This window comes from Chlamydotis macqueenii, chromosome 26, assembly GCF_036417535.1.
Source record: "Chlamydotis macqueenii isolate bChlMac1 chromosome 26, bChlMac1.mat, whole genome shotgun sequence".
NCBI lineage: Eukaryota > Metazoa > Chordata > Aves > Otidiformes > Otididae > Chlamydotis > Chlamydotis macqueenii.
This window is the reverse complement of record NC_141581.1, coordinates 2,250,198-2,270,000: the sequence shown is the minus strand read 5'-3', so window position 1 is coordinate 2,270,000 and position 19,803 is coordinate 2,250,198. Positions and strand designations below refer to the sequence as shown.

Below are 19,803 nucleotides of genomic sequence, written 5' to 3'. Positions count from 1 at the left end.
AGTCCCTCTCCTCCCCATGGTAGAGTTGCCCGAGGACCTTCTGCACTTACCTTTGCTCTTATCTGGTCCTTCGCCAGTAAGTTGTCCCCTTTGGTCCCAGAACTGATGGGAGTTTTGCAAACACCATGGCATCTACCTTGGTAGTCATGCAATCCCAGTTTGATAGACAAGGACACCGGGAGAAAAAAAAAAAGGCAACTTGCCTAAGGTAATTTGTTGGCTCAGGGCATTGCCAAAAATAGAACTGGTCATTTCTCCCACTTCGGTTAACCTTTGGGCTGTGCAACTGAATCTTTTCTTGGTTCACTGAGAATTACATGCCCCGTGTCAGCACAGCAGGTACTGGCTAATGACCAAGGCATGACTGGAGTAAGAGGGTTAGTGGTCTGCTGAGTTTATCTCCCCAGCTTCCTGGATGCTGCTTGTATCCTTGCTTTTCAGAATAAATTTGCCATCTGAATTGAAACAGAGCCAAGCAAGGGATTTGGGCCGGCTGCAGGGAGGAGCAGATGAGACAGCTGGGACTGCAAGGGAAGGCTCACACTGCAAGAGATGGCAAACAGCCGACAAAGTGAGAACTTGTGGGTGCCTGGACCTGCAGACGGCAGGGCTCCTGGGGCTGACTTGGCAGTCACCACCTCTCTGTGCTGTTGCTGTTTTGCAGCTGCAGTATTCCCAGTGCTGTTCTGTCCTCTGGACCTGCTGCTGCTCCAGCTGTGGCCCTGATCTTCTGGCAGGAGCTTCTCTCATGACATATTCCTTGGGTTTGCTTACCAATTAAACGGTGTGAACCATCCCCTCCTCACCCTGTGTGAGTGGGGAATATCTCTGGGTGGTGAGGAGAGAACTTGCAGGAACAAACCTCAATATTTATGAATTCTTGGTTTGCACTAGCAAAATAGCAGCAACAATTCATCTGACGGATACAGCTGTTTTGCTAACAGGATAAACAAAATTTTGGCTTTTCCGGAACCGTATCAGCTAGAAACAACTGAGAACAGCAACACGATCTAATTGACCACAACCTTTGAAAAAAAAAAAGAAATTAAAAACGTGCCACTGGACTTGAGCTTGAATACGCAAGACCCAGGGAGGGCAGGCGGCGGTGAGCCGGCAGCAGCTGTGCCCCAGGTTCGGTAACGGCGTGCCTGCAGCCGCCACGGCCAGAACCGCCCGACGCCTGCGCCTGTAACGCCGTCCCGCGTGGAGCCAGCCTGTTTCCTTCGCTTGCGCTGACCGGAAAACAACAGCGTGGGGCTGATTTTTTCCGGCTTGGCCTCCTCCTCTGCTGGAACACCGCAGCTGTGAGCAGCCCTCACGCCGTTTCTCTTCCTCCCGCTTTTACTTCTCCTCGCCGGGCAGGGGAGGCCGCCCCGCAGCAACGCCTCGTGCTTGGGGCTGCTCATCGATTCCCGAAGCTCAGCCCCGGTCGGGGCGACTCTGGGGCGACCCGCGCCTCTCGCAGCGCCTCGCTGGCTGTGCCCGTCCCGCCTGCGGGGGCTGGGCTGGGCTGGGCTGGGCTCGGACGGGCCGCGGTGCTGGGCCCGGGGCCGGCGGTCGAGGCTCAGCAGCGGCCGAGGCCTCCAGAGCGCGGCCTGGCGGCGGGGCAATGACCGCGAGTAACCTCTGCCGGGGGGGGGGGGGGCGGGACCTCACCGCCTTCCGACGGCCGCCTCGCCCAATGGCGCGGCCGCGCGGGTCTTTCGAGGAGGGGGGGGGGGGGGGGGGCGGGAAAAAGGTGAGGCCCCGCCCCCTCGCGCTCGGCGCTCTAAAAGGCCCCGCGTGGCCGCGCGCGGGAGCTGGCCTGGCGCCGCGGGAAGGAGGGGGTCGCCGCGCGCTCCCGCCGGCTCCTGAGGTAACTGCGCGTGCGCGCGCGCGGTCCCGCCTTCCGCTGCGCGTGGCGGGGGCGGCGTGGGGCGGCGGGTCGCTCGCGGCGCGGGAAAGGCGCTGGTGCGCGCGCGCGCGAGCGAGCGAGCCGTGGCGGGGCTGCCCACGCGGCGCGGCCCGCGAGGAGGGGCCGGGGGTTTCGCGGGGGTCGCGATGTCCCTGCGACCCTCCGGGTGTCCCGAGTGGGAGGCTGCGCGGCCGTGGGGCTGCTGTGGGGTTGAACCCGGGCCCTGAGCCCGCCTGTCTCAGGGGGTCTGGCTTTTTGACTGCAAAATTCGTCCTTCTGGCAACCGCTGAGCCAGCTGCGCTTGGCGCCCCTCCCGCGAGTGGGGCGGCCAGGCCAGCAACCGAAATTCTCCGCGTTTTGGGGTTAAACACACCCCCGGCCCGTCTGAGGCTGACCCGTCCCGTCACGGGAGCGGTGCCGGGGGCCGAGGCCTGCGGGCCATCCCGTCCCTTCCCCGTGGGCCGCTGGCGTGGGGTGACCCGGAGCCTTCGTGGATGCTCTGGTACCGGTTCCGAGCCGGGCTGGGCTTCGAGCGGAGATAAAGTCTTGGGTGGGGTGGAAGCTGTCAGGAACACGGGAGATGCGTCTCCCAAAATAAGTCCCTGTGCTTTCTCGCTCTCTGCGTGAGGGGGTTTCCTGCCTGCGGCAGGCGAGCGCAGGTGGTGTGGCAAAGAGCGTGGCGGTTGAAAGGGGAACTTAGAACAACCTCCTGGTGAGTCACGCCGCTTCCCCAGGACACGGGGATGTTCTAGGTGAATTCCCCAGAAATCTGCGGAACTTTTAGAATAACGTGTTACGTGGTGGCCTGTGCGGTGCCCTTCTCGGGGTGGGCACGCCGTGGGTCTGGCTGACAGAGCCGCGGTCCGCGGGCAGCTTTCTTCACCCAAAGTTCGGCTCTGAAGGCGCTGGAACGGAGCCGAATGTCTGCCTGCGGTGTCATTCATTCGAGATCTTTGGCGTCGTATCATCCTGACGGGGGTTGGGGCTATTTTTCCTCGTGTTCTCTCTGCTCCTGCATCGGATAATTTCACAGCGCAGCCGTACGCCAACCCGTACATGGCAGCGGTGCTGTCCAGGAGAGAACCTTTAGTGCTTAGCAAGTCATCGTCACTGTTCTTTTAAAAAGGGAATTTATCTAAAAGAGGAAGAGAGGGTTGCTCAGCTTCTGTTTCCTCACTTAATAAATCTTTAAATAAAACAAAGGAACAAAAAGGCCAAGTTTCACTTTTGGAGGAAATGTGGAAAGGCGGGGAGATAACGTGGCAGCCTCCTGAAGCTGATTTGCACAGTGATGACCGTACTGGATCAGACGTAGTGTCTGTACCGGTAAAAAGAAATGAAATCAGCCACAGGAAGCAAAGCGGGCTGTGCTGGAAAATGTCGAGGTGGCTCATGAACATACCAGTAATTTGAATTTGGACAGGTGTTTTTGAAGCTCTACGTGTGTTTTAAGCAAAGGTGTGTTCAGAGCCTCTTGTAAATGAAACCTTCCCTCCTGTCGCGCAGACTGTCACGAGTCTGCGTGTAGTCAGACTTTAATTTTGTTTTGTAAGTCAAGCTCCACAGTGGTTTTGATGAAATCGTTCACCAACTTCCAACTCTTCCAGGGCACGGCGCTCCCTCAAAGCAGAAGGCGCTGTGTATTTAAGTGACTTAAGTTGCCACGCAGCTTAATTAAAAGGCAGGTTTCTTTCAGCAGGTTTTTGGTTTTGTGTGTGTCCTCCGTGTTCCTGAACATCTGCGGTGCATCGCAGTGTGTTAACTCCCCTGGAAGCAGCGTGTGGCAGGAGAGGATCGTCCGTGATCCCCTTCACTCCTGGGGAGCTACGGCGGGGGTTAAGCCTGGCTCTGGTGAGCTTGTGTGTTTTCCAGTGGCTTGTGTCGCACAGCTGTGTTGGTAACTGAGCGCTGGAGAAGGCAGGGCTAGCTGCAGGGCTTAGCAGAGCTAGTGAGAGTACACACCTCGTCAAATTTTTGTTTCCAGCCAAAATGTGTTATGTAAGAAGCCATGACTGACTTGGGATTCCAGCAGCCTGCGTTCACAAGGAAACTCGCGTGACCAGGCTGCACTTTGGCTTTCTGCTTGCACGCTGCTGTTTCGTGGGGCCAGTGTAGCTGGGCGCTCCAGAACTTCTGCTGCAGCTCTCCAGGAGTTGAGGGCCACGTGGCGTTAACGTCTAGATTCTCCCTGAAGAACCCCTCCCACTGGTTGCGGTGGTGACAGTGATGTCCTGCCGTGTCCCCCTGGGCTGTTAAGTCATGCAGCTTCGTGCCCTTGATCTTTGTGCCAGACCTGGTGCGCCCACGCCTGGGAACCAAGCGCCCCATCAGCAGCAGACCCTGCTCTCAGGGTTGCGCCCCGTACAGGGGGTCTCGGTGAAGAGCAGCGAGGGCAGCTCACACTTATGGTTTCCACTGTGAAATGCTTCTTTTTCTGGAGTGCCTGGGGGTGTGAGGCACAACCCCCCAGCCGAAACGCCTGTCTGGGAGCTGAGACTTTGCCCTTTCTTTGCCCAGCGTGTTTCCAGCCAACCTCTGCTGCCCCAGAGCTGGCCTGGCTGTGCCGCAAGAAAGCTGGCGTGAGGACACCTCCACCCTTTTGCCTCAAACTTTCTTGCTGCATTGAAGAGCAGATGGCAAGGGAAAGGCTGTAATTAGTGCGGAGAGAAAGGCTTCCTTCAGGGACAGGGGAGCCTTAAACTCCTTGTTGCGGGGCGCTGGGAAGGAACGTGGGTACAGTATTGCGAAAGGGGGTGGGGGCTGCTGGCAGCTTCTACCGTGCGTTCCTGCTCACCTCGTGCCTAGGTCTTCTCCTTGAGCAAGAGAGGCGGTGGTGACGCCTCCAGCAGGCACTGTGCAGTCTGGTGACCAGCTCTTCTCCGTGTGGGTTTGAGTTCCTCCAGGCTGGGGAGGGAACTAAAAGCAGGTTTCACATCTCTGGGTGGATCCTCCTAGCACTGGGCTGCTCTGTAGAGATAATGCCCTTTTTCTCACAGCTGTCTTAAAAATAATAATAAAAAAAAACCCCAACAGAATAAACCACTTTTTTTAGCCTAGAATGGGGCACTGGGCAACGTCTGCCAGTTACCTCGGAGTTTGAGAGAGGATTTTTGGAGACATCCCTTTCTCAGCTGCTGGTGAATTAAACGATGTTTTTGTGTGGTGAGTCGCAGCCCGGAGCAGAGCGTGGCGTGAGCAGCGACGTGTCCTTGCGCAGATGAGGAAGCGGAAGGCGGGGATGTGCTTTCCTGGGCTGGGGGCAGGTCTGCCCGTGGCGGCTGCCGCTCGGCTGGGTCGGATGCGTTAGATAGAAGGGCTGTTTCCTTTTACTCCTGTCTGTCGTCGTTCAGACAAACGTGCTCTTCACATTGCCTGCTTTAAATTTTGTCTGTCTAACGCATATAAAATAGCATGCTAGAACCTCTTTTTTTTAAAAAAGATCAAGGATAATGAGATTAATCTTCAACTACTTAGAAATCCCTTGAAACAAATGAAGCTCAGCCTGTCAAGTCATAAGCATCGAAGGCTTTTGAGAAATGTAAACCATAAATTAAATTAATATTTCTTTCAGCTTTAGAAAACGCTTCATTGAGGTGACGAAATCCCCTAACGACAAAGTACTGAAAGTGGCATAGGAGCTGCCGAAAACAATGGCTGGGAAAATGCTGATTTGTACCAGAACAGGATAAATCTCCTGGGTGTCCCGGGGCTGCGTCCCCCGAGGGAGACCCCAAAGCAGCTCCCCAGAGCTCCAGCGTACCGCAGGCTGGTGGGAAGGCGTGGGGCCGGAGCTTCCTTAAGAGGCGGCGGTGTGGGGTGACGAGCTGCTTCCAATTGCGAGGCAGGCAGCACATGACATAAGATGCTCCAGATCTGCCTCCTGGGCGCTAGTTTAAAAATAAAGGGTATTGCACATCGTCCTCGCGCCGGGCCGGAGCGGCTGCGGGAGGAGAGGCTGCACAAGGGCGGAGGCGATGCGTTGTAAGGCTGGACCCGGAGCCCTGCGCTGGCGGGGTTGGGAGGGGGTCTGAGGGCCGAGTGGGAACGTTTTGGGCAAAGGGAGTGTAAAACTTAAATTGTCGGGCTCACGGTGCTCTTTCAAAGCTGTAATTGTCGTGTTTGTTTTTGGATGTGGGAATGGATGTATCGTCTACTGCTGATCGGGTTTTTCAAATGAACCGAGCGCGATGTGGTGCGTGCTGCGTCTGCTGTGAGAATTTACTGTATTTCACCCAAATACGGCACTCTTGAGTCACGCCTGCTTTGGGATGCCTGGTCAGACGGCTGCATCGATGAAAGGTGATTTTGCTGTAGCCTTTGATTGTATTTTCATTTTTAAAACCTGTTTTTTACAGGGACAATGCTGTGTGAGTCAGATGCACGTATGGCACTTGCAGAACCAGTCCCCGTGGCTTATTTTAATTCAGATCCTCAAGAGAACTGTGAGGCGTTGCTGGATGATGTACTGCTCAACTCTTCAACGAGGTTTGTCTAATTTAAGATTTTACTTTCTCTGAGGTGACCTGTATACACAGGATATAATTTGCATCCTATCATATTTACTTAGATGAATTAAGATCTTTTTTTTTTTTTTTTTGAAGAAATTTTGAACATTTGTACAACTTCCAAAATCCAAAAGCTGAATCTGCAATCTCACCCTCTCAAAAGAAGAGGTGCAGAATTAAATTTGCTGTACATAGCTACCACACAGAATACAGAGCATTTGATAGAAGCTTAAAGCACAGGAACGGTGGAATATTCTGCATAGTCAGAAAGATCACCTCTAATAAAGGAACTTTGCGTAATTGTTAATTCCATGTAATTGGGAGGGCACTGATCGAGTACTTAGAATACCGAGCAAGTACTACGTTGTTTGGAAAGTGTTGCCATATTGTAAATAGAGGTGTGCCTCTGTAGGGGATCGTTTTTGTGCAGTACCCGTGCTGATTTTTATCAAACTCCTGTTAGTTGGTCTGTAAATTTAAGCAGCCCCTTACTAAAGGGCAGGTTAATAGTTAAGGGTCCGTATCTCGCCACAGGGCAATGGGATGTAGCTGACAGGCTTCTAAAAAACTCCTTACCTATTTTTTTTTTCCAGACTGCATTTAAATTACATGTAGTAAGGGGGAGAAAAAGATGGGAAATAGCTGGGGCGGTTTTTTTTTTCCTTATATTACTGAGTCATTTGCATGCTTTGATCATAAAAGCTGGTGGAGAAATGGTGCAGAACTATTGCAACTGAGGATTAATCTGTGTTGAGAAATGCTCTCAATAATGAGGAGGAAACTTCTCGTAATCCCTTTGGGGGAAATAAAGAAAAAAAATTGATTTACTCCCCTCTGGTTTCTGGCTTGCAGATCAGGTAGGAGAAGCAGTTCTGCTTTTGGACAGTACACTGGAGTAGCCATGTCAAATCCGCTCTATGCCTTAAACCTTCCCACATGCCCAAAGCAAGAATAGTTGTCTGTCCCCTAGAAATTCAGGGAAAACGTAGAACAGAAGGAAGTGATTTACCCCTTACACTGAAATTCACGCAGTGCCTTGTGCTGATTTGGCTTCTAGTAGAAAGGGAAGAAAAAGTGAGGCTCAGTGGCAACCCTGCCTGGATTAGGCTGAGGAGTTTGTGTGGGACCAGGGGAGTTCCTGCCTGCGTGCGGGTGTGGTCCGATTGTGACAGGCAGAGACATCTGGGCTTCTTTTAGCCTGGAAGCTGCCCCCGCAGAGTGTTGGGGCTGTTGTGATGTCAGGGGCATGCAGCCCTTCTAGAAGACCTGGGAGTGATGCTAGAGAGAAACCTCGTCCAGACATTGCCATGGGGAAGAGTAAACGCCTGGCACTGGCATGAGGAAGCAAAAACCTTTGTGATGGCCTGGAGTGAAGGAGGGCTGTTTGGCAAGGCAAGATGGGAATTTTGGTCCTCTAGAATATAATCTTGGGTGGACTAAAACTTGGATCTTTGTGCTATGCCGATGGTCCAAGCGGGGTGTTGCCTGGGGTGGGGGAGCAAGCATCATCTGCCTGTAGGTTGGAGGGTAGGACGTCCTTCTGGGGAACAGAGCACAGAATACCGAATCTCACAGGGTCTGGCTTCCAACCTGTGGTCTGAAGTGGGACATGCGACTTGGTTATTCCTTATGCTCATCACTAATGGCTGTGAGAAGGTCTCCCTTGAAAAGGGATGGAGGAAGAACGCTGCTCTGCAAACTTCGGCAGGGGCGTCTCAGCAGACCTTGCAAGGTTGAAAGTAAAAGGGGCAGCTTTCAGCTGGCACTGCAGGACAAGGTCCTGGTGAGGAGTGTGGCTGAAGTAGATGGGGGATGTGCCTGTTTCTGTTTCTTCACAAACATCTGGTGGGAGCCTGACTTTATTAGGAATACCTAAGAACAAGATTTCCTGTTAAATCAATTTCCTGCTCCTCAGCTGGCCTGGCCTTCTGCAGGAAATCTCTGTGGGTTTCCCCACAGGGTGAGTAGCCAGGGGGATTGCTGCCCTGCGTCGGAGAGGGGCCGCTGGGCCCCCCCTTCGATAGACTCTCATACCGCAGACAGGAGAACAGCACTAGATCCGTGTGCCCCTCCTGCCCCGCTCCTCCTCACTGCTGCAGAGTCTTTGTTTCAGGCACCTAGAGCAGATCTGTGGTATGAAATTATTGCTCTTTTCTGGATGATGTGTTTATGGATTCATCTGCAGCTGATCTGAAACGACAGTTATAATCAGGACAAGCATACGTGTGTTTAAAAGCAGCATGGGCAAAGCTTGCACGCTCTCTGGGGGACCTGTTTCTTTGCCATAACCATGCAGGCTAATAAAATTAATAAAGTCACCTGCAGAACATCAGGAACCCCTTTGACATTCAAGGAGGAGTGTAATAAGCGATGGAGCTAGCGTGCCTAAGACGTTCTTCAGCTGGTGTGCTAAACCCTGTCCAGGGCTAACTGCTTTTGCCTTGCAGAGCTGTTGAGGTCCACAACATGGAGAAAAGTGGAGATGCTAAGACAAATGCGCATGGTTTCAAAGGTAAGTGGAAAGAATTTTTAGTTACTGTGGTGTACATACAATTATTATTGAAATGAGAATTAGTACTGAAATGTATCAAACCGTAAAAATGGAAGAAGAAACTCAAATTGCAGGGTGCTCTGTCCAGAAGCCTCTTGAACTTAGACTTGAAAGCACTGATGTGCTTCAAGGAGTAAAATAGGTGGTGTCACTGCCTAATGCTTATCTACCTGGTAATAATGTTCTGCGTTCAGTCCTCCTTAAAAGAAAAAAAGAAAAAGGAAAAGCACAATGTATATGATTGTTGTGGGAAGCTGCCACTTAACCTGTATGAGAGCTTTAAGGCAGCAAAGCAGGTTAGAGTGGGGTGTAAATGGGAAACATGTAACATTTTGAAAGTGCTTTAGAGGCTTCATCTATTAGTCCTGGTCTAAAATATTAGGAGTTATTCTTGCCAAGAATAAAAGGTCAAAAAAAGAGGGGTGGGAGGGGGCATAATAGCGTTTGCTTTCACACGTTTGGTGCCTGTATTTATATTTCTGTTACGGCAGCAAGCAATTTCTAAATTTAAGATGCTGAACGCTTTTCTTTCAAACCAGCCTCTTCACCACCTGCCTCCAGTGTGTGGACATCACGACGGGATGGAGAAGTCAGACTGAGGATGGATGAGCAGGGTGTAGGCAGCGAGGCACCAAAGACCGTTCATGAGCTGTTCCAGGAAGCTGCTAATAAATACAGTGATTATTATGCCCTTGCATCCAAGAAGGGTGGCCAGTGGATAAAACTAACATATAAGATGTACTATGATGAGTGCTGGAAAGCAGCAAAAAGCTTTCTGAAGGTAAGCTGTTGTTGAATTCTGCTCCTCCAGTGCTGAAATGGCAGTGGTCAGCTGTATCTTAAACCTGCAAATTCTCTGAGTGTAGATGAGTCTTAAAGTGACAGGGAAACACCTGAACACGCCATGAGCAGCTTGGTAATTGCCACAGTGTTTTTGTCTGAATTTCTTGCAAGTTGCTTCCCCATTCAACTGAAAAATGAAACATTTAAAAAGAGGTGTTTGAGGTGTGTGGCAAACCTGGACAGTGCCCCTCACTGAGGCATGTAAATTTTAATCTTTCTAAGAAAAAACTTGGAGATGTTTATGAATCAGATTTAAATTGGCTGAGCCTTGTGCCTGTACTATTGGGAGTTAAGACACTCAGAGAGAGAAACCAACATTACATGTTGTTCCTGTTATAATTATAAAGTCCTATTTCTCAAAGTTAAGGCCACTCTGGTGTTACTCCTACACTGGGATCTCCCAGTGTGCATAATTCCACTCTCTGGGACAAAACCAGAGAGTGCCTGAAGGAAATTTAAAGACTGGGACTTCAACAGCTGGAATTCCATAGCAAAGCGCCTCTGACTGTCGCTGGAGCTTGTTGCTTTGGCATTATTGATACCTGACATATCCAACTTGTACTGAATTACTCAATGTCTCCGTAGGTGGTGTCTGACCTAACCTCGTACCTAGTCATACCCAGTGCAGACCTAAGCAAATCCTGATAAAATGAGACAGTGTCTGCTGTGACGCTTCCCTGGTTAGGTCTTGAGAAGTTTTTTGGTGTGAATTGCCATCTGTAATAGCATGAACTTTTCCCTTGACATTGTGCTCACAGCAGACATCTGTAAATTAACTCTAAGCATTCTTCAGAGGAAAAACAAGATTGCTGTAATCTCATCTCTTGTTTACAGCTGGGACTGAAGCGTTTCCATGGAGTGTGCATCTTGGGATTTAATTCTGCAGAGTGGTTTATTGCTGACATTGGAGCTATCCTTGCAGGGTAAGACTGAGGGTTGCCTCTTGACATGCGTTCTGCTTTAGCATTCAGATAGTAATTTCAATATTCATGTGAGAAGCAGTTTTTTAATTAAAAAAAACAATCAACAAAAAAAAACCCCAAAACAACAACAAAAAAAACCCCAACCAAAAATATCCCAAAACAAACAAACAAAACCTAAAAAAACCCAACAAACCAAACCACAAAAAACCAAACTAAACCCAACTGCTTATATTTGAATTCAATGAAGATAGCTAGAACCTAAACTCTCTCTTTACTTCATAATGAAGTAAAATTAGACAATTTTCTTTTTCTTTAGCCAAGTGTTTCTCTCAAAGTAACATGAGCAGTAGGTTAATCCAAAAGTGTGTTTCCTTACACTTTGATTGACAATATGATGGGGAATGCATCACAGCACCGGATTTTGGTAGCCTTCTTCACCTGGAACATTTGGCCCCCACACCGTTCTGACATTTCCCGTGCCCCAGAACAGAGGGATTCAAGCCCTTCACTTTTTGTTGTTGTTTTGTGGGATATTCTTCCTAAAGTTTTGGCTTTGTTAAAGTTCGAAATGGTCTGATTTTTGCCAGCAACCTGCTTATCCTCTAATTACGTGTTTTGCTCTTCTGTTTTGTTTTTCTTCCTTTTCTTTTGTAGTGGGCTTGCCGTTGGTATCTACACTACGAACTCTCCTGAGGCCTGTCACTATGTAGCAGACAACTGTAGTGCTAACATTCTGGTTGTGGAAAACCATAAACAGCTGCAGAAAATATTAGAAGTAAATATTTTTTTTTTAAATTGCTGGAGGCTACAGCATCCTATTGACAGATGTGGGAGGGTAACACCTGGGGGAAATGCTGAATCTGAAAGCAAAGGTGGACTGATTGACCCTGCTTGGTGTGCTCCCTGTCCCAGGCAGATGAGGAGTCACTAGTGCTAAAACTCGTGAGAGGTTAAGCGGAGGTTCCACAGCTTAGCAAAGCCTTGAGCTTAAAACATGAAAAGCCAAAACAGACAGTGAGCATCCCCTAAGTTGTCTGGCAACATCCCAGCCCAAATGATTGCTGTCTCTAGTGAGGCTTCCCCATCCTCTTTCAATAAGTGAGATTCTTTTAGCTTTACCTAACAGGGCAAGTCGCAGTAGCAGGTTAAGTGGTGGGTTAGGCGTAAAAGGGACGAGCAGGATTTGCTCCTTCTCACGAATCTCCCTTTTTAACACAGATTCAGCATAAGCTGCCTCATCTGAAAGCTATTATCCAGTATGGGGAAGAGCTAAAAGAGAAGAGACCAAATCTGTACTCTGTAAGTACCGGGCATCTTAATGGCTTGTAAATACTGGCGGGGTTTAACTGGTGGCTTGCAAGCAACCATCACCTTCCAGAGGACTTTGATCGTGTAAGCTTGTGTTGGTTTTAGCGAGGGATTGTTTGCCTCGCTGAAGCAGTGGGTGTTTGCTGTTGTTCAGACCTCCATAATCTGTGTTGTAAGGGAGAGTTAGCATGCAGACCTCTGCAAGGTCCCACAGTTACTCCAGCTCAGCACTCCCAGTGAATACTGGGGTTGCTACAGAGCCAGTAAGCTTCCCCAGGGTGCATCTGTCTCCTTTTCTGCTTCTCTTGTGGCAGTCAGAAAACATTGTGGGACTGACTGTGTATTTACAACCTCTCAGAGATTCTGCCAGAGGTCTGGACGTAGGAAACAGTTTCCTTCTCTTCATGTGTAGCAAAGGGTTTAATTTTGCATGTGAATAACAGCCTACAAAGTGACTGAGCTCTTCTCTTCTATGTACAGTGGAGTGAGTTCATGGACCTTGGCAAAGATGTTCCAGATACTCAGCTCCGTGAAATCATTAAGTCGCAGAAGCCTAACCAGTGCTGTACACTCATATACACCTCGGGGACAACTGGACAGCCAAAGGGAGTAATGCTCAGCCATGACAATGTAGGTATCTCTTTGGATAGCTGCTGAGCTGAAAAACATGCCTGCTGTTAAGATCACAGGACGTTGTTTTGTGAGCTGCACTTTCTGCGTTGTGCCTGCTCGGAAGAGCTGTCGGTTAATCCTGATGTGGGTTCTTGTTACAGCTGACGTGGACGGCATTGGCGGCAGGGCGTTTCATAATGCTGCAAGATGCTAAAGAGAAGCAGGAGCTGGTGGTCAGCTATCTGCCCCTCAGTCATATTGCTGCGCAGATGACAGATATTTGGTCGGCAATTACATTCGGTGTACAAGTCTTCTTTGCTCAACCAGATGCATTAAAGGTAAAAACATACGACGATAAAACACCGATACCCGTCCACCTGCTTGTAGCTGGGGTGGGTGCTTTAGAACAAACGTGGCTGACTTATCTCCTGGTTCTGAAAGCTGTCCTGACTCGGTTTATTTGCACAGTGACCAACTGCTCCTGTGTAAGGGTCAGTTGGTCTGATGAGTATAGTCACTCTGACCTTTGCCTTTTGACTCTCTTGCAAGCTAGGATGAGCTGACCAAGCGCTTCACAACTAGGAGCTTCTTGGTGTCTCACCTGACACCAGTTCCCTGCCCCAACAGCTTGGTTGAGCAACAGCTTTCTATTTGCTCTGTCCACATTGCAAAATGCCACCACCGTTAGACCTGTGTCCTGAGAAAAGAACAATTCTTCTCTCAGTGCTGTGTCAGCGTTGGCACTGAAGCCTTCTCAAAACCACTGTGGCATCTGAATGCTCCTGGGGCTCCTTTTTCTTGGTGGTACTGCAGTGGAAAATGAGCAATTCATCAAAACTGATGGCCAAGGCCTCAGCTAGCGACTAGTGCTGAAGCCTCTAGCGAAGCACTTTTGAAAGCTCTTTTACATTCTGCTTCTCTCAGGGCACCTTGGTAGACACCCTGCGGGAAGTGAGACCAACTGCTTTTTTGGGAGTTCCTCGTGTCTGGGAAAAAATAGAAGAAAAAATGAAATCCATAGGGGCAAAATCGTCAACGCTCAGAAGAAAAGTGGCATCATGGGCCAAGGGAGTCGGGTTGCAGACAAACCTGAAGAGGATGAATGGGTAATTGTGAACTACGCTTACGGGATGTTACGAGTCTTAGGAGAACTTTACAGTCAGACCAGGAATTGTATCCGTGTAACAAGCCGGATTTCCAGGCAGTAAAAGCCAAACGTGGTTCAACCAGAGGGTGAGCAGCAAGAGCTGGGGTGGGAAGTAATTTTTTTTTTTTTTTTTTAACTGAATAAACTAAAATAGGAGGAAGGTGAAAGGAGGAAGGGGTTGAAGTTCCACCGGGTGACTGAGATCTTGTAACCATTTTTCACCTGCAGGCATTCTGAAGTCCCAGTGAATTTCCGCGTAGCCAGGCACTTGGTGTACAAGAAAGTGCGAAAGGCCATTGGGCTGGACCGCTGCACAAAGTGCTACACAGGGGCTGCTCCCATTACCAGAGACACGCTGGAATTTTTTTTAAGTCTGAACATTCCTGTGCTTGAGCTGTACGGCATGAGCGAGAGCTCTGGGCCCCACACGATCTCTCTACCTCACGCATTCAGGCTTACCAGGTAAATATCTTCCTGTGAGGAGATGCTGCTGGCTGGGAGGGAGAGATGCTTTAAGGTTTCTCTTGCACCTGGCATGTCCATCTTGCCTCGTGCAGCTCATCCCAAGTCTTGCTGCCAGTAAAAAGTCGCTAGGGAGCCAGTTCCTTTGGTCACGTCTTGCAGATGAAGAGATCTGCCAAGAGCAACAGCCGTGTTACTTGGCCTGGATTCTTTAGGAACTGAGAAGGAAGCAAAGGATTTATGGGAAGGAGGAAGAATTAGGAACTCTAGCTTACAGTTCGCTTTAATGTCAAATTAATAAACGCAGTCAGACTCTGCTGTGGCTTTGAATGACTTGTTCAGTCCCCATGGGTTCAGTCTGCGGAGTAAAGGCCACCATCAGTAAAAACTTGCTGCCAAGGACATAAATCTTCTAATTCAACGCTCAGGTGTTTGGGAACAATGGGTGGAAAACACCAGGTGTGTGAGCACTGATCCCTCTGCAATAACAACTTTTTCTGTGGTTCCCCTTACATAAGCAGATGCCTTTTGAGTTTGTCAGTTCCTTGCTGAAGCAGCTGTGAGAAAAGGCTGCCCGGCTTTGTTCAAACACTTCAGCTTGAGAGGGTACTGCTATAATCTCTCTGCTGCTCAGCTGCTGAATTAAAATAAAACAAAAACCATGATGTGTTTGTGTTCTCTTTAAGCTGTGGAAAGGAAATCACAGGCTGCCGGACACTGATTCATAAGCCAGATGGGAACGGCAACGGGGAGATCTGCTTCTCGGGAAGGCACATCTTCATGGGCTATCTGAACATGGAAGAGAAAACCAAAGAGGCAATCGATGGAGATGGCTGGCTGCACTCGGGTGACCTGGGCAAGCACGATAAAGATGGGTTCCTCTACATCACTGGCAGAATTAAAGGTAATGCATCCGCTGACTCTGCTGTCCTGAGGTTGTGCAGTACTGTGATACGTTCAGTCGTGAGTCTGAGTATTTGAATACTTCTCCTTCTGAAGTCTTTGATGTGAACATGGCTGCAGCGTGTCCTGCCGCTGAGCACGTGACACTGTGAGTGATGGGAGCAGAGGGATGACCCCTGAAACCACTCTGTGTTTGCAGAGGAAGGAAGAAATCCTCTGATTTCAGAAGGAGCAGTTAATGCTTTGTTGGCTTGTTTTACAGTGGCCAGGTCCAGCTGTGTGCACTGCCAGCTCCCTCCAGCTTCAGCTGGCTGTGCGAGTTAACCTCTAGGAGAAAACAGCAGCTTAGCACTGTTGCAGCAGTGCAGCTCTTGGGACACTGCCTTGACCAACCCCAACCAAATCCCATTTCATACAAGGCTTCAGTCGGCAAAAAGAGATAAACGGGCATGCAAAGGAGCTGCTTAAAGAAAAAAGACAGCCAAGAAAGGCGGGTGCTCCTCTGCTCTGCATCACACCACGTAACATCAAAAACTCTGCTTTGTCTTAGAAAATTTTTTACTTCTCTTTCTGAACAATTTCAGTACCAACTCACAAGCCCTGGAGTCTCAGGTGACCGCAGCAGGCGGTCGTACACCACTCCCCGTGTTCTGAAAGTGCAGTCACCTCTGAAGCATTAAAGCAGCTTTTGCAGTGCTCTTTGCGTGCGCGCCTCAGTCTCCTCTCTCCTGGCCTGGCTGGAGCCCCTCTGGTGTGCGGCCTTCTCTGGATGTGGGGACGCAGACTTTACCCAAAGGAGCTATAAACTTATTTCAGATTGCGAGGGAAGAGAGAAAAGCGCTCACCGTTAATCAAGATTTGGTTGTTTTCCAGAGCTCATCATCACGGCAGGAGGTGAGAACATTCCTCCCGTTCCAATAGAGGATGCTGTGAAAGAAGCTGTTCCCATCATCAGCAACGCAATGCTGGTTGGAGACAAAGCAAAATTCCTTGCTATGCTTCTGACACTGAAGGTAATGGAAAAGAGGGCGGGAATCCGCCTGCGTTGCCGAACGCGTTTAATTCCAGTGAGGAAGGGAAGTGTTACACAGTTTTCCACTGTCTGCTGGAGACAGGAAGCGCGGAGTGTGACGTGGCTGCGCTGCGAACAGCAGTTGTAGCTGTACGGAACAACGAGCATCAGACAGGCGGGTTCTGCTGTTCAGGGCGACTGCTTCTCTCTGTACCGCACAGGGCAGAAAGAAACAGAAGTAAAAGACTGAAAAAAGAAACCCTTCTGCTTTTCATACCCATTTTTAGTATTTTCCAGAGCAGGTTGGACAGTAAAGAGCTGTCAGTGATTTCTTTTAAAGCCAGTGTCTTAAAACTGCGCAGTGATGTGTCTGTGGTGGCCTGGCTAGAGACCCTGCGGGCTGGTGGTTTTCCAGGACAGCGACAGCCGCTCATTAGCGAGACCGGCTGCCAACCTCCTCGCCCTTGTGCGAGAGAGGCCGAGCCCGGCCCTGGTGCTGCGCTTGTCTTGGTCGGGCGCCGCGTGCGTTGCCTTCCAACAGGGGATGGGGGGGAAGTAAAGCTGGGGTCCAGAAAAAAGGAGGTGGCAGGGTCGTCCTTAAGTGAGCAACTTGGGATAGCAGAGGAGTGTGGAAGATGAGCTCTGTGCCCAGCTTGCTCCTTAGTGCTTCCCTGCAGCCCCCTTTGGGCACTGGGAGCCGCTCTCGGGTCTCCCCGGAGCCTCCTCTTCTCCAGGCTGAGCAGCCCCAGCTCTCCCAGCCTGGCCTCACAGCAGAGCTGCTCCAGCCCCCCGACTGCGTTCTCTGGACCCTCTCCAACAGCTCCACGTCAATGCAACGTTACCTGTTCTGACTTGTCTTGCAGTGCAATGTAGATGTAGAAACTGGCGCGCCAGAAGATGATCTCACTCCAGAAGCTGTTGAATACTGCCAGAGACTGGGCAGCAAAGCTACAAAAATCTCCGAAATCATCAGCAGCAAAGACAAGGCTGTCTACGCGGCTATCCAGAAGGGAATTTCGGCGGTCAATGAGAGAGCTGTCTCCAATGCTCAGAAAGTCCAGAAGTGGGTCCTGCTGGAGAAGGACTTTTCGCTCGTTGGTGGCGAGCTTGGTGAGTGGTGGGTGGGGTATTTGGGGTGATCCCATCCCTGCTTCCTTGGCTGTTGAACAGACAACACAACCAGGACCCCCAGCGCACGGCTACCCGTGGCCCTTCCTTCCGTGGCTTTTCCGTGGCATCATTTTGAGAAGGGTGGGACAAATTCCCACTTCTGCCCAGCAGAGCTGAGCTGAGCAGCGCGGATCCTCGGTTCTGTTGTTTGTTGCAGAACAGTTGCTTCTGTTCACAGGGGAAGGCAGGGAGATTTTATTAATCACCAAGAGTAATTTAGAAGTCAACATCTGTTTGTGTGTTCTGAATCTTCACTCCAATATTGATTTGTGTCTCAGAATGGCGCTGTCACCATTAAAACCTCACACTGTTGTTTTTTTTTTTCTCCAGGCCCAACAATGAAGCTGAAGAGACCGGTGGTGGCACAGAAGTACAAAGACCAGATCGCTCAGTTTTACGCGGACGCGGATACGCCTACCACAGCAGAGAACCCTCTTCGGCAGTAGTGCGGGGGCTTTGTGCCACGGACTGAAGTCAGCCGGGGCTCCCTGGGTTCTGGTGAAATAAACGGCGCTGAGTCAGCACGGAGCCTTTCCGATTGCTTCACCGTACATTTTTTGGCCCTCGTACTGCAGTGTTGAGCGTGTTTGTGCCCAGTGTTTCCCTGTGTCTGTGTTCGGATGCCGAGGTATTCCTGAATATCTCTGCTTTGCATTTTTTTTTTGTCTTTCCATTTTTATAAGGGCAATGCAATGTTGACCTTAAATCCGTATGATACGTTATGTTTTAACCAAAGTTTTCTTTTCCTGAGCTGAATGTAAAACAATCAGGAACTGCAATTTTCCTGCTGAGGGAGAACGGCAGCTTTCTTTTTATAGCAGTGTACTTCGCTCCCCTGTGCACGTTTAACTGCATGCTGATGACATCTGAGTTATTTTAAATCTCTTTACCCACAAATTGTCTTCTGTCAAAGATGATGAGCGCTGTGTAACGACACGCTGACTCAGTGTGTGTCTATGTGGAACCTCATGTTTGCTGGGTTTGTCTGTGCAATATTTTGAGTCGTGTTTTATCTTTTTGAGTTCTGATGAAGCCATAAACTGTATTGTTGAAGTAGTATCCGTGACTTGTGTTCTGGAAGGGTTTTACACAAAGGCACTACGTGTAAGGCTGCGTACAAATGTGTGTGAATTCTGGCTGTAGTCTCACAAGCACAGAAGCTGGAGCTTCCTGAAAGGGGCGGGACTCGGAGCTGTGGGGTGGGCTGAGGCTTTGCACCCAACCCTGATCTTGGGAACCCAGCTGCTGAGGGGCTGGATGGGTTGAAGGGCTGTGACCGGCTTCTAGCAGCTGCCAAGCCCTTTACAGCAGCTGTAGGACACAGGACAGCCTTTGCCGAAGCTGGGGGAAAGCACCTGTGACCAGCAGCTCCTGAGGTCTCTTCTGAATGGTTCTGCAAGGCTTAGGTCTGCCCCCTGCCTGGAGGGACTGCTACTCCCAACAGTAAATGAAGGACTTTGCTTCTAAAATGGTTTATTTCAAACTAGAAATTGCTGCCTGAACCCCAGGGGAGCAGCTCTGCTCTGGTTCAGGGTGGTGTTTCCCAGGGCCAAAGGAGGAGCATGAGCACTTTGAGAGGAAGCAGCCACACTGTTAAACAGCTCCAGCAAGCTCCAAACTGCTTTGTACCAAAACCTGGCTGGGTGGGCATTAACAGGGCCTGGAACTGGGCACCTTAGGTGGGGTTTAAACCTCAAAACTTGTGTTTGAGATCTGGGCTCAGTGAAATTGCACATGTGCCTAGGAAGGGTGGGTAATGCACTACTGTAACTGCTGCTGCTCTCCTGCAAACAGTTGTGTTCTCAGCTGCCCGAGTCTGAAATGCCTCCAGCTTCCAGCAGAATGCCTGATAAATAAACTCTGCAGTCCGTGTCTCTCAGCGCTTTGATTTCTGCAAATTAACACTCAGCTCTGTGTTGAGGACAGGGCAAAGGTGACAGAGGGGAGCAGCAAAAAGGTTCACAGAACAGTTTGGGGTGGAAGGGACCTTAAAAATCATCTCATTCCAACCCCCCTGCCCTGTGCAGGGACACCTTCCCCTTTATTTGCCTTATCCCGGGGAGAGCTGCCGCCAGAGCCGACACCTTGATCACGGCTGAGGATGCTCCCAGCAGCAGCAGAGGAAGGAGAGCAAATGTGCAGTCCTTCAGAAGGGGAATTACTGAGCTCTCACCTTTAAGCTCTGCTCACAGCTGAGGAACGCCTGTGCCAGAGCTCTGCCTTGCTGTTCTCAGTTCACAAGTTCTGACACTTTGGGAGCAGTGGACAACCTTAAAATCCACAGCAGCCGGGAGCATCTGCACCCACGCTGGGCAAACCCCTGTGCTGGCCGGCGCACCCCCCCGGGCGCCTTCCTGCTGCCGGCAAATGGCAGGAAACCCCACCACAAAGCTGTGGTGGCAACAGGATTTAAGAAACCAATTTAAAACTCCGATATATTAACAGACCAACTGCTCTTAAGTTTCTTTTTCCT

At 50.1% G+C, this 19,803-nt stretch overlaps 1 protein-coding gene across 2 annotated transcripts; it reads left to right on the top strand.

The window, feature by feature from the left end:
- The first annotated feature begins 1,763 nt into the window (after positions 1-1,763).
- Positions 1,764-18,389, top strand: ACSBG2 (acyl-CoA synthetase bubblegum family member 2). 2 transcript variants are annotated; one of them, XM_086767484.1, is made up of 15 exons: positions 1,764-1,855; positions 6,250-6,379; positions 8,847-8,911; positions 9,490-9,731; positions 10,628-10,716; positions 11,371-11,491; positions 11,935-12,015; positions 12,505-12,654; positions 12,798-12,974; positions 13,561-13,742; positions 14,012-14,245; positions 14,932-15,149; positions 16,022-16,161; positions 17,024-17,270; positions 17,661-18,389. In XM_086767484.1, the coding sequence occupies exons 2-15, from the start codon at positions 6,255-6,257 to the stop codon at positions 17,774-17,776; spliced, it is 2,187 nt and encodes a 728-aa protein (XP_086623610.1). In that variant the 5' UTR covers positions 1,764-1,855; positions 6,250-6,254; the 3' UTR covers positions 17,777-18,389. The 2 variants fall into 2 exon arrangements, with proteins under 2 accessions (XP_086623610.1, XP_010126741.2); XM_010128439.2 differs by lacking the exon at positions 1,764-1,855 and adding an exon at positions 5,758-5,875.
- Positions 18,390-19,803: the final 1,414 nt, after the last annotated feature.